Source organism: Coffea arabica, chromosome 6e, assembly GCF_036785885.1.
Source record: "Coffea arabica cultivar ET-39 chromosome 6e, Coffea Arabica ET-39 HiFi, whole genome shotgun sequence".
Classification (NCBI taxonomy): domain Eukaryota; kingdom Viridiplantae; phylum Streptophyta; class Magnoliopsida; order Gentianales; family Rubiaceae; genus Coffea; species Coffea arabica.
In genome coordinates, this window is record NC_092321.1 from 58,916,935 (window position 1) to 58,931,124 (window position 14,190).

Genomic DNA, 14,190 nt, shown 5'->3' on the forward strand with positions numbered 1-14,190 from the left:
TCTTCGTGCCTGATTGTTCATCACTTATTATGAGTGGTTTAGAGGGAATACCTCGGAGATGTTTCCCAACTTATTTTCGTGTTCATTGAAGAATGTAAAAAATTTGATCGCAACCCAAAGGATTTCCGGCACGCAGAAATTCTATAGCTTGGAAGGAAGCTAGATTACAAGCTTGAGCTAACTTGACTACTTGCGGCTCGAAAACTTTTTTTTTGAGTGTAGTGGATCCCCAGGCTTGATTTTTATTTTGGAGCTTCATCCACAGGTTCAAGTCTTTGAGCGAAAACTTCAGTTCAACCTGGCTGTTTTGGCGAGTTAACAAGAACGGGCTATTGTATATTATAACTGAAATATAGTCCTCATGGATTTATAATTGCTACAGGGAACCTTCTAAGAGCAACGGAAGGTTGGGGCCAAGGAAGGGGAAAGTCAGAAATTGCCAAAGATTTCATAAACTACACATCTCAAACATCCAAACTGAACCATCAGCAGCGTACGATAAACCAGTCAAATCCAAATTCTAATCGGTGTGGATACAAGCATTCAAACATGGTAAAAGCTCGATTTACAGAGTCGTAGAAGTCGTGCGAAACAAGTTTTGCATCAGCACCCAAGCAGATTCCAATGTAATTGAGGATGTAAAGTGAGAAAAGAACGAAAATTTACATGTTCACCTTGCAAGAGAGAAATGTACCGTAAATTCTATATCTTGAATGCGCATTACGTATACTCAGAACCACAATGGAAAAATATGAAATGATCCCGGAGCAAAATATAGTTGAAATTTTATCTACTAACTGGACAAAATCTGCAGTTACGGAAGAAATAGGAAGAAAAGAGGTTGACTAGCCAAGAAGATGAAAATTAAACATTTTCAAGTTCTGAATACCACGACCGAACACTACTTTCCCAATGGAACTTCAAGTTCTAGGCTTCTTCTGAAAAGCAGCATCTCCAGGCTCAGGCTTCCGTTTACCCAAGAAATACTCAACCTACAAGAGGGAAAACAAAAATGATATACATGAATGCACTACGCAATACACAGAAATACTAGAATCAAGGATGAGTTGCAATTCCACCATGTAAATGCAGCAAGGACATTATCAGATCAAAATCATAGAAAGAGGTACCCAGAATTAGTTGAAACTAAATTATTGTTGTTCTAGTAGTAGTAGTTGCAATTCCTAATATTATTCTACCAGTACTACTACATTAATTACTAATATTAGCATCTCATTTCCCATTATTTTTGTTACTTAATATCTTGATAATTTATATCTTAGATTGCACGGTGCTCTACAGAAAGCTGGAAGTTTGGAAGGAATCGGCTTTAGCTACCTTAAATATATAAAACATGGTAAATAAGTTCCAAATTTGAACGGATCAACCGTTTAAAGATGAGAATCTTTGTACGAATGCCTGACAAACAACCAAATCCATAATGAGTAAAACGACACTTGCCTTTTTATCACCAAGCATAGGGGTCAGGCCGCCAGGGAGGTCCTTCTCAACCGTAGCAAAACCGCTTCTAGGATCACTAGTTTGCCTGGAGATATCAGTAACAACTCGAATGACTTTCAAGCTCAAAAAAGATGCATAGATTACAATCTATCAAATGAAAATGAGCAATCAGTTGACAAGCTATTCATGGGTGTCAGAGATAAAACCTACTCCTATTAGATTGATCTTAAACCCACCTCCCTCTAAAGTCCGAAGCATAACATGCCTGAACCCACCAGCCCCATTATAAAAAGGACTGCTTATGTTTACAAGCAAAAAATGAATATCGCCAAGAGGCCCTGCCCTTCAGTGAATTCCCTACCAAATGTTCGGCAACTAAAAACAAATTGAACTCCATAATCTTCTCACACACCATTAACAAGAACTTCTATGAAAATCTATTGATTGTTATGAAAATAGAAGCTGTTGGCTACAAACTTGCAATTAAGCTTAAACTGAAAGTTGAATTGTACAGTATACACCCTGACCAAGGTACCAATTAGCAGCTCAACTTAATAAATCAGAGCTGTAATATAACTCCAGAAGCAAATGGGATCCAACTTGATGGTCCTTTGATAAAAGAAGAAAAAGCAGCAGGAAATGAGAAGCAAATAATATTTAAGAAAGTTTAGAGAGTTTTGACCATACCCTGGTTTAACATGCCCGCTGAGGACAAGATAGGGTGTTTTCAGTTGAGCCTGAGCCTCCCTCATCCTCTCAACAGAAAGTGATGGTGTATCTGCATTCTTCATTTGCTTAACCTTCAATTCCTCCAGATACTGGCGCATACGCTTTTCTTGTTTCATTTTTCCAGGCCCCTTCCCATGGAATTTATGTGAAAGTATTCGAAAAGCCTCCTTTGGAGTCAACTGGTGAAAACATACAAGGAAATCAAATTACTCATAGAATGATGCCTAATTTTCTCTTCTTAACAAGCAATTGGCAGTTTACCAGCTAAAAAACCTTCATAGATTTCAGAGGATAATGTTTGAAATACAGAAAAAAAATGTTTTTGTGGGTGACAGACAGATGCATCATGAAAATAACAAAGAACTAATATATGATATTCTAATAATACACCCAGAAGAACCCCACTATCTGAATATTAGCTTTCAGAATGAATGCAAAAAAGAGGTGATTATTTCCTCATGCTACAAAAACAAAGTATATCAAGAATTCTGAAATTTGCTAAGAATAGGATCCTTCTAAGAAAAGTGACGTTTCAAGTAATCACCATATGTCAGAGTAGAGCCAATTCCAGTCAGGGAAGAGTTGCACAAAAATTTATCAACTCATCCTTCACCCATGTATCATACGTAATACACTTGGCATGACAGATCATGATTTAATTCTTGACAATTGCAGGAAAATGGGGACAAGATGGGCTAAGTAGCAGGTATATACCCTTAGTATGCTTGGACAATAATAATAACAAAAATTTTCCAGAATTTCTACATTGCACCTATCCTTAAAAAGTCCTATTTTCCCTCTCTCACTCTCTCTTTCACCATTCCCATGGGCCATCTACCTCAATATCTAGGCTTTAATTTGATTTAAAGAAGACATTGAAATTTTTAATCGGGGATCAACATTTGACTTTTTAACTAAGCCAACAGAAACTGGACAGATAAACCTTTGAAGTCAAGACAGGCCAAACATGTTTAGTTTAATTGATGACAGCACAAAGTTAGAAATACAGATGAAATATATCTACACATTCCCCTATTGTCCAATGGTGCTTTAGTTGCTCTCTCATCAAATCCTCAAAGGCCAGAACTTTAAGCACCAAATGAACAACTAGAACGATGACACAGTAACTGATTAATCCTATCCATCAATTTTAGACAAACGAAAACTGTAGACATGGAAACCAAATGTATAACAACTTTAAGCAGCAAATTCTTTTCCATGTGAAATAATCACCAGAAAAAGTAATGAAGCAAAGTGATTGACAAGAGACGTACAATCCCATAATTTCAATAAAGGTTTGTTCATTAAGAAGAAAAACTTACAATTCGTCCATATTCATCTGTCCTCTCAATGTGTATTTCTTTTGGTCCCTCATCATCATGAATGCCAACAAGCTTGCTCTTTTTCTTGTCCATGTTTCGACCACCCCATTCAACAGTCTCCTTCAGTGATCCTCGCTCTTTCAAAAGCTTCAGTGCACCAGATAATCCCTTCCCAACAGCAGCTTCGTGAATTATGGCATCTGGAACTACCTCCTCTTCCTTAATTTCTGGAATTTCTTCTCCCCTGATTTCCTTTACCTCTGACCAACCACCATCTTCTTCTTCTTCAGGCTCCAGCTCTGGAACATTGGGGGCTATATCTTCCTCCATGAAAACATCTTCAGCAACAGTCTTCTGCGCTTCTGAGATTCAAAAAAAGCAACAGTGAGAACTACAAACGAGAATTGCAAAATAGGAATCTCCCTATGTACTCCAACTGACATATCCATGCTAGTAGATTCCAAGATGCCTGGAAAGGTGCAAACCACATTCTGGGTTTGTAGGGAATAGGTAAGGCACTTTCCAGCAACTCTCTATAGGGCAGAGCTCATGTCTACTTCCCTTAAAGAAGGTACCAATCCACTTCGTTCACCACCAAAAGATCAGTCCAACAATACCATTCACTTTGTTAGAAATTATCCAAAAAATCAAGTGTCTCCCACATGGACCCAGTGAAATTGAATTATCTGTGAAGATGCAGAGTACCAACTACCAACTATATGTAGAGCAAATCGACATAAGTTGATACTAACCCCTCAAAATTTGGTAACTTCAACTCCAATAGCAACTACTTATGAGCTTTTGTTCGGTTTACATGCATTATGCCAAGTTCTGGATGGAACCTTTGTCTTGACACAAATAGTTCATGGGAGAAAATCTCGTTATTTGGGCCCTGGAGGACTAAAAGGGACTGAAGGCACTAACGGGATTAAGGTGAGTGGGTGAATGCTTTTCTGATGCTTTTCGTGTCCTTGCATTAATTCATTTTCAGGGTTTCATTTAAGGGCTCAGAATAGGCAAAAGAATAGCCAGAACAACATCAAGGAAGAATTAGAAGAACAACCAAGCATTAACAATCACCTCTAGAAACCTATCTAAGCGTGGATTATATAACACCACCTCAGGCGAGCTTGAAACTCTGCATGATATTTTTATCACCTGAAACATCTCCTAGGAAGTCTCTTTCTTACACAATAAGTCATTTACTATCAGTCAAGGATAAGATCTACTACTAATGCTAATCCAAATAAGTAAAGGATTTTTAGTGGAACTCCAAGACATGATACAAGCAATATGAATTGCCAAAATCAAATAAAATACTAAGAAACAGTAAATTAACTTAAACTATCCTTCATAATCAAGCACCAGAAAATACCAAAAACCCATGCAACTAATTCCCTCTCAAAGTACAGTTATATTAAGAATCTATATACTTTATTCGATCTTCAAAATAAGCTTCTTATCATCCAAGGTGGCCCAACTATGAACTCCACATACCTATTTCCTTTTTCATGAAGTCTTCTCTGCATAGACGAACAAACTCTTAAAGGACATCTACCAAAAGAATAGAACTAATTCTTTAATTTGATCATTCGGGTTTTAATAGAAGTCATCCATCATTAAAAAATGGAAAAACCATGTCCTTGAAACTGAAACAAACTGATATATACCTTCATCAAGCTGCAGACCCCAGACAAATTCTTCCATCTCTGTGAAGACAACTTTGCTTTCTTGTGCCTCTGCAGATGCTGGATTTTGTCTGTCTGCAGCTAAATCATTGGCACTGGAAGAAGCAAGAAGTGCTATTGCCTGTGGACCAGATGCCTCCACACTTTGCTTTTTCAGAGCTAATCTTCTTGCCCTTTCTAGTGATTTTCGGAGGTCCTCGTCATCATCACCAAGCACAGGAGTATCGTCTTCCTCTTTTACAATTGTTTGAGTCTGGCCCAGACGAAGTGCTTTAGATGCCTCACCTGCCTTCGCTAAAGCTGACTGGTATGCACTGCTTCTCATCTCACTCTCATTTCTTTCCTGTTCCTCCTTAAGAGCCTGCCTTCTCCCATCTTTTCGAGAACCAAGATCCCCAAGACCAAGTCCTGCAGATTTAGCTTCTGCCTCAAGTGCTTCAATGTCCAGCTTCTCTTTCTTCCTCAGTGACTTCTTTTTCTTGGGCTTCTTAAATTGAAGCATTTCTTCTTGAGTGTAATAGTCTGACAATATCTTGCCAGAGACATTGAGATCCTCAGCATTATTACTTTTTGAACCCCCTTGAAGCCTTCTCCGAAGCTGCAATGTAGAAAATAATCTATCAATCAACATGATTCCAATAATCTTCAGTAGAACCTACACTAACTACACAATCTTAAAAGAAAAGTTTACCTCTTCCAATTTCTTCTCCACTTCACCAGAGATGCGTCCACTTGCATCAAGAGCTATCCCCTGCAAGGAAGTATCTAATGAGTAAACTATGCACTATATCTAAATCCCTTTTTTTTTGGAACAACAAGAAATGAACTTGACCTCTTCTGTAACTTGATCATCATATTGCGGGAGGATTTTCTTTTCAGAACCAGTCTCGTCATTAAACCTAAAAGTCAACAAATAAAAGAAGTTAGTTATCACAAATGAGTTACCAATGATCATATCTAAAGCTATTGTATACTTACTTGTCATCATAAATTCCTGTTTTCTTTTTTGCAGCTTTATAAGCATCGTCCCTCCTTTTCTGCTCCCCGATTTCAACATTTTCAAGTAGATCAACCTCTGACATATACAACGTAATTGTCACCTTAGGAATCTGAATTCAGAACAACCCCCATGTTGAAGAAAAATGAAACAATGAAGACTAAAGCAAATGGTGGAAAACAAATATTAAAATTCACCTTCATTAACTCCACCATCAGCAAGTATATTCTGGTCTTTGAGTGTCAAAACAACTGCACCACCCTCAAGCACTTTGTCAAGTCCATGCAGAACTTTAACCCCACCTAGGTCATCTGTCAAGACGAATAAGAAAAGAAAAAGATCACATGATCCAAAACTTTATCACATTAAACTTTTAAATTTTGATTAAATGTGGATTTCCACAATAACTCGGCAACTATTAGAAGGCTGAAAGTGTTTAAATCAACAACAGGAAAACAAAGAGTAGGAAGGAACCATACGAGCAGTATTCTGCCTTCCATTGTACTGCCTTTCATTGTCGTCATCACTTTCTCCTTCATTCATGTTGTCCTGCAAAATAAATGAGAAACTAGTTATCCACGTACAGTAAAAAACATTAAAAATGTAAACTAACAAATAAAAAGTCCTTGTAACATTAATATCAAACAAACTGTTCATGTTTGCTTAAAATAAGCATAAATGCAAGAACGTTGCAGCAAAGTAAGACAACCAACATTACCAACCTGCTCTTCAAAAATTTTTGAGAGCTGTAGAGCTTTCTCTCTCTCAGAATTTTTCCTGTCTTCGATCTTGCGGCTCCTATTAACCCATGACAAAACCTCAGATGCACCTTCTGACTTCTTATTCACTCTTTCTTCCTTCATCCTGAGGTTAAATTAGGAACTTCTTTTAAGAGATGGTCTTATTCAATATTCAAAGCATAGAAAACATATAATTAAGAAAACACAGCTGTCTATCCCTCTGAAGGTGCAAGTTTACTTGCATGATAAAGGATATACGTATGGAAAGGCAGCATGGTCAAACAGCCATGTAACAATTATATATCTCAGATCATAAGATGCATGCCAGAAAACTAAATGGTGACCTCAGAGCACAATTCCCCCCATTGCAAGATCTAGGAAGGGTAAAGCACAAACAAACTTAAACTGCAAGCAGAGAATCTTCTTCTGTATATTAAATTCAAGACCTCCCATGTCAAGTGGAGCATATTTACCAATATTCCAAGCCTCATACTTGTAGGCACAACGAATACTTAACATTGAGCTATTCTCCAACTATCCACCAATTGAAGAATCTTCGTATGATTTCTAAATTAGACAAAAAGTTGTCTACCTCAATAGAATAAACCATACTATATACTGTTACTCTTCAACCAGCACAAGTTAGAAGAGATCCAAGTTACACCTCCTTGACCAAAGACAAATTTACAGCCTTCACAAGTTCCATTGTACAAGTTCAATTCTTGTCTGTATTTGCATAAACTGAAATCATCAAGGCGAGTACCTGTTTCTAGGCTATGGACTTGGCAAATAAAAATAATGAGCTAGTCACAAAACTATTGAAAACAATAAACCATCAATCCAATAAGTACAGCACGTTATATTTAATGCAGCCATTTAGAAAATTCTTTACTGAAGCCAAAGTCGAAAAGGTCCTGATTGCTTTCAGACTAACACCACATACATCCTAGAATGCTGTTTACACACGCATTTACACATTGTGATACAAATAAGCATTCAACTGAAATGCAGTTTCATTCTGACAATATCATTCAATGTTAATAATGTCAATGATCAGCAAAAGTTAACCCCTTTTTGAAATAAGAAAAAGAAAAGAAAAGAAAAGAAACGAGTGGCTTCAATTTCTTGATACATGCAATTACAACTATTTCATTTCAATCTCTGGGTCCATTTGGATGGTGTGTATTTTGTGAATTTCTCTAAAACTTTACTGTAGCTTACAGTAGTTGTTTTAGGAATTACTGTAGTTGTATTAGGAAATAGATTGGTGTATTGCAAAAAACACTCCACCGCCCCCCCCCCCCCCCAACAAAAACAAATCCTCCTCCCCTATCACCATACCCGCCACTCCCCTTTCCTTCCCTTTTATCAACCTTCTCCCCCTCCCCCTTGATGCAACATTGAGGAAGGCTGACCATTGCATTATTCATTATAACATCATCACTTGAGCAGCAGGTATGGCAGTTAAGTGTTAATCACTTCAGCAAACTTAGGAACTCAAAACTAATGGCATTATGGGAAAAAAACAATTGTAAACAAAGAGAGCACTAAACTACAGAGAATACGAGTCCGGTAAATTTGGCAACGATATAGCAAGAGACAAAGACCATCTCAATCCTTTTTGACTACTGTAGATAGAAGTTATAAGAATCTTACTTCTTACAATAGTCTGTCTTGACTCTTTAGATTTAGCATCAAAATCATTTGATCAGCATCAACTCAATTGACAAAAGAAGAAAAAGCAGTTTTCTAGATATCTGTACAACTACTAATAGTAAAAATATACTGTGGCTTTTGGGAAGGGTATGGGGTAAAACCACATTTCCGGCAACATCAGAAAAGGACAAAGAGGTAATGAAACAACAGACATTAACTTACTTCATAATGCGAAGTTCCAGCTCCGTTGTAGATGAGTGTGGTCCACCATCTCCACCATCGGCATGTTGTGGATCCTTGACAGCTATAGTTCCATCCTCAGAATCACGATCCCAATTATCTACACTGTCAGATCTAAACTTATCCTCCTTTCTCAAGTCCTTGCTCCTCTCATGACCTTCATCCCGCTGCTTATGACTTGCCCTATCTTTGTCCCTCTGCCTTTCCTTATCTTGGTCTGCATCCCTCTCCTTCTCCCTAGTTCTTTCCTTCCCCTTTTCTTTCTCAACAACATTCTTACTTTTATCCCTATCAGCGTCCCTTTCCTTTCCATGCTCTCTATGCTTCTCTCTTTCCTTTTCTCTGTCCTTGTCCTTATCTCTACTCTTATCTTTTACCCTCTCTTTGTCTCTTCCACGTTCTGCATCCCTATCCAGTTCTCTGTCACGCTCACGCTCTCGTTCCTTTTCCTTTCCCCGATCTTTGCGATCTTTATCACGCTCTTTATCTCTGTACTTCTCTTTTTCAATATCCCTCTCTCGAGCCTTGTCGTGGCTCTTCTCCTTTTCTGGCTTCTCTCTATCTTCATGTCTCCTATCTCTGCCAGATACTCGCTCTTTCTCATCCTTACTTTCTTTCCCGCTATCCTTTGAACCATGACTGGTCTTGGATCTTTCCCTATCTTTATGTCTATGATCTTTATCTTCTCTGCGGTTGCTCTTGCTTTTTTCCCTACCACGATGCTTGCTTGACTCTCTCGATTTGTCAAGATCATCTTCTTCCATATCGTCATATCCACCTACCCACCTTTCACGAGTAGAAGGCTCATCTTGATCTCTCACCTCAACACTCTGACGCCTGGATTCACTGAATTCCACATCCATCGTCATAACTGAAAAATTGTTGCTTAGGAGAAAACTTCAGTGGCTTTTATTTGCTTTCTGGATAACCCGACAAAGTTATTTATATTGGAACCAAGTTTCTAACCTGACAGGTTAAGAACATAATGAATGCTAAATTATTTAGCTCAGCATGAAAAACATGCAAAAAAATCAAGAAGTTAGAAGTACTGCACTGATAAGTAAGTTAATATAAGACAACCCAATCCATAAAATTTGGTCAATATACTCATTTCTTCAAGGAGCCAGAATATATTACCATTGAGTAGGGTAACAAAGACTGAACCTATACCAACCAAAGTACAAGTGAATTTCAAGTTTAAACAACTTCGAACTACTAAATATATCAAGTTGAACCAGTAATCTCTAAATCTAAATCTTCAGCAATATTCTTTCCAGAAAATTAATTATCTTCTGTTCCACTTCCCCAATCCCAAACAAATTTAACACAGCAATACCAACAATATATATATATATATATATATATATATATATATATATATATATATATATATATATATATTTATATAATCAAAATATCCAACTAAACTAATTGGAAATGATGAAGTTTACGATATATTAACTTCTATAGACTTCATAAATTTTTTTTTTAAAAAAAATGGCCATGGAGCTCCACCAGATATTTTCTAAACAATATAAATTTGATTCCTAAACAAAGTAAATGCATCTCTATTCATATCATCATAAATTATAGGCAAACGCATATATCTAAACTACAGCTAGGGTTTCAACTTTTTTTTTTTTTGGGAAAAACCAATCGACTCAACCCTAAATATGAAATAAAAGTTAAAGAAAAACAAACAACTAGACTAACAATTATGATTGTTATCCATGACAGTTGTAAATTAGAAAAATTATGTACCTTTCTTTCGAATTTACGAAGAGGAAGTAGCTGCAAAAATCAATGGGCGATGGAAAGAAGGAGAACGGACTTCTTCAACGAAACAATTGATAGGGGCCGACTCTCTTAATGAATGGATTTTTCCATGTTTTTTTGACGGAAAATTGATAGGGGCCGACTCTGTTAATACTCGGGCTTCGGCTAGGCGAGTTTCTTAGTATATTGTTTTTTTTTTTTTTTTTTTTTTTTTTGTCGACGGAGTGGGTGTCAATTTTTTTTTTCTTAGTATATTGTCAATTTTGAAAAAGTTCACAAAATTGGGGGTATTCGGGTGGGATGCTGAGTAAGGGGTCGCCGAAATTGAGAGTTGAGTCTACAAATAAAAACACTTTTAATTTTCATTTATTTTAGTTTCCTGTATTTTGGGTCAGTTTTTGTAAAAAAAAAAAAAAAAAAAAAAAAAAAAAAAATCTTTGCCCCCCATGAAATGAGCGGCGAAGGAATCTTGGTCAAATTGCTTCGCCGCTCAATTGATGAGCGGCGAAGCTTTTGTCCTTATGTTCTAGTTTTTTTTCTTTTTTTTTTTTCGAAACATTCTTCCTACTTTTTTATTTTTTTTTTTTCGAAGCATTCTTCCTACCTTTTTATTATTTCATATGTAATTTTTAATAAGTGTCGCCGCTCATTCTAATTTATTTTTTTTGCGAAGCATTCTTCCTACCTTTTATTATTTCATATGTAATTTTTAATAAGTTATTTAATGTTTAATAAAGGCAGCGCGACCAAGTTTTTTCCTGCCGTTTTTACATAACCCTTAAATAGATGTAATTAGAATTTTACGTTTTACATGAAATACTAATTTTCAAATTACAATGTAATACTTTTTAAATTAAAATTCTTAAATCATATTACTAAAATTCTATTATAAACCAAAATTATCAAAAATTTAAAATATGATATTAGAATAATGAGAAATTTATAAATTAACATGATAATCGAGTATGCTATTAAATTACTAATAAAATTTACTTAAGTCATATTTTTAAATTTTATAATATTATTATTGCAATCAATAATGATAAATAATACAATATTTACAGAATGTAATAATTACTATATAAACTTAAATAATAATAAATTAGGCATAATTAGAGTTTAGGATTTAAATAATTGGTATGGTATTAAAAATATTCTAAAATTTACCTAAGTCATATTTTTAAAATTTTTAATGGTAATGCTAAATTGAATAATAATAAATAATGCAACATTAAACAATATTTATAGAATGTAATAATTAGTAATAAAATGGGGTCTACGTGTCGACGGATTACCAGTGACACTTATTGATCGAAATAGAAATATTGCATGTTAATTTATAAATTTCACATTATTCTAATATTATATTTTAAATTTTTTATAATTTTGATTTATAATAGAATTTTAGTAATATGATTTAAAAATTTTAATTTAAAAAGTGTTACACTGTAATTTAAAAATCCTAATTACGCCTATTTAAGGTTACATAAAAACGCCAAGAAAAAACTTGGTCGCTCTGCCTTTTATTAAACATTAAATAACTTATTAAAAATTACATATGAAATAATAAAAGGTAGGAAGAATGCTTCGCAAAAAAAAAAAACTAGAATGAGCGGCGGACACTTATTAAAAATTACATATGAAATAATAAATAACTTATTACATATGAAATTAAACATTAAATAACTTATTAAAAATTACATATGAAATAATAAAGTTAGGAAGAATGCTTCGAAAAAGGAAAAAAAGGACAAAAGCTTAGCAGCTCATCTGATGAGCGGCGAAGCAATTTGACCAAGACTCCTTCACCGCTCATTTCATGAGAGGCGAAGGGGTTTTAAAAAAAAAAAACGACCCAAAATACATGAAATCAAAATAAATGAAAATGAAAATTATTTTTATTAATAGCCTCACCTCTCACTTGCGGCGACCCCTTATTCAGCAATTCCCTCTAAATGATCCCAATTTTCCGAACTTTTTCAAATTTAACAATATTCTAAAAAATTCACCCTTAAGCTAAGGTAAATAAAGTGGGCTTGGATAGATGTGAACAGATACTGCGCTCAAGTCCCAGGTATAGTTTTATACTGGAATCAAACTCAATAATGACTGATTTTAAGGTCGGTTTGGATGCCAAGTTTTTTGCCTGTTTTTAGTAGAATAAATTTTTTTTTTACAACTTTATTTGCAGAATATTTAAAAGCACTACAAAGTTTTTAAAATATACTTCTAAAATATTAAAAAATACACACCCTTTTCTCTCTCCTACCACCACCTTGTTCAACCATTTCCACTTTCTCCGCTGTTGCCACCCTTCTTTCTCCCACCATCATCATCAACGTCGCCATTGCCAGCACATCCTCCCTTTTTTTCTTATTTTTTTCCCTCTTTCCCTCTTTCCCACTCTCTCCTTTCCTTCTCCTCTCCCCCTTCCTCTGCTGCCCTCCCGCCTTGACCCATTCTCCCTTCCCTACTAGTCTCATGACCAACATGAGAGAGAGAGAGAAAGAGTGAGGGGGTCCAGTAAAAGGTGAAAGGGGAGGGGGTGACGGGGAAAGGGAGTAGGAGGGAAGAGAGGAGGAGAAAGACGGAAGAGTAGCATGGATGTTCTTATTTGGACAACTTGTTTGGGCTATTGGATTTATGTTCTTAATTTCCTGGCGTGGGTATTGGCAGGAATTGATTGAAACTTTATTCTAAATTAAAGAATTCAGAATAAATCAAATCTCCCCAAGTAGGATTCGAACCTACGACCAATCGGTTAACAGCCGACCGCTCTACCACTGAGCAAAATTCTTCTGATAGATTAAATAATTCAATTTCTCTTTCGGAGAAAGACGGAAGAGTAGAAGGGAAAAAAGGTGGGAAGGGAGATGGTGGTGCCAAAGGGAAGTAGGGTGGGAGGAGTGGCTAGCGATGGGTGGAGTAGGGTGGCAGCAGGAGAGTTGGTGTGGTAGCAATGGAGAGGGAGGTTGGATGGAGAAAAAAAGGGAAAAAAAGAAAGAAAAAGAAATTAAAAAAAGAAAGTGTTTTACATGTTCTTTAAAAACCCAACCACACATAAGTTTTTTTTTTACAACTTTTACAGTAAGTTACAGTAAAATTTATTATAAACACCTAAAAAAGTCATCATCCAAACAGGCCCTTAATTTGGCTTTGATGAAGACATTGATATTACGAAAATTAGTTTAGGAACAACAACTTAAAAAATATTGCACAAAGTTTGGCTCAATTTTGATGGGCTACTTTAAGGATGTTTTTAGAAAACTTTTACAATAGACAAAGTTCCTTTAAAATCTTTGTATATGATATTTTTGGGGTGTTTGAATTTTTTTGAGTATTTTTTCATAGTTGGCATTGAATATGTTTAAAAATGATAGCCAAGTAGTTAAATGAGTGGTGAACAATGACACCGAGAGAAGAGTAGGACGTGATTTCTAGAGGATAATAGACATGTAGTGAAACGTGTCACGAATGATGACACGGAAGGAAGAGTAAAGAGAGAAAATGAGACGTGGCATCTAAAGGAAGGGTGATATGTATTGGAAGGCTAGAGGGATAGGAAAAAAAGATAGGGCCTG

The 14,190-nt window shown here is 35.7% G+C and overlaps 1 protein-coding gene across 2 annotated transcripts; it reads right to left on the reverse strand.

Moving 5' to 3' along the window:
• Positions 1–689: 689 nt before the first annotated feature.
• LOC113695612 (SART-1 family protein DOT2) lies at positions 690–10,830 on the reverse strand. Of its 2 annotated transcripts, none has more exons than XM_072055880.1 (13): positions 10,595–10,830; positions 8,816–9,704; positions 6,920–7,061; positions 6,677–6,746; positions 6,395–6,508; positions 6,179–6,275; positions 6,033–6,099; positions 5,892–5,951; positions 5,183–5,798; positions 3,513–3,874; positions 2,149–2,369; positions 1,462–1,546; positions 690–992 (listed from the first exon to the last, which is right to left on the reverse strand). In XM_072055880.1, the coding sequence occupies exons 2-13, from the start codon at positions 9,700–9,702 to the stop codon at positions 921–923; spliced, it is 2,793 nt and encodes a 930-aa protein (XP_071911981.1). In that variant the 5' UTR covers positions 9,703–9,704; positions 10,595–10,830; the 3' UTR covers positions 690–920. The 2 variants fall into 2 exon arrangements, with proteins under 2 accessions (XP_071911981.1, XP_027070539.2); XM_027214738.2 differs by having other exon boundaries at positions 8,816–9,799.
• Positions 10,831–14,190: the final 3,360 nt, after the last annotated feature.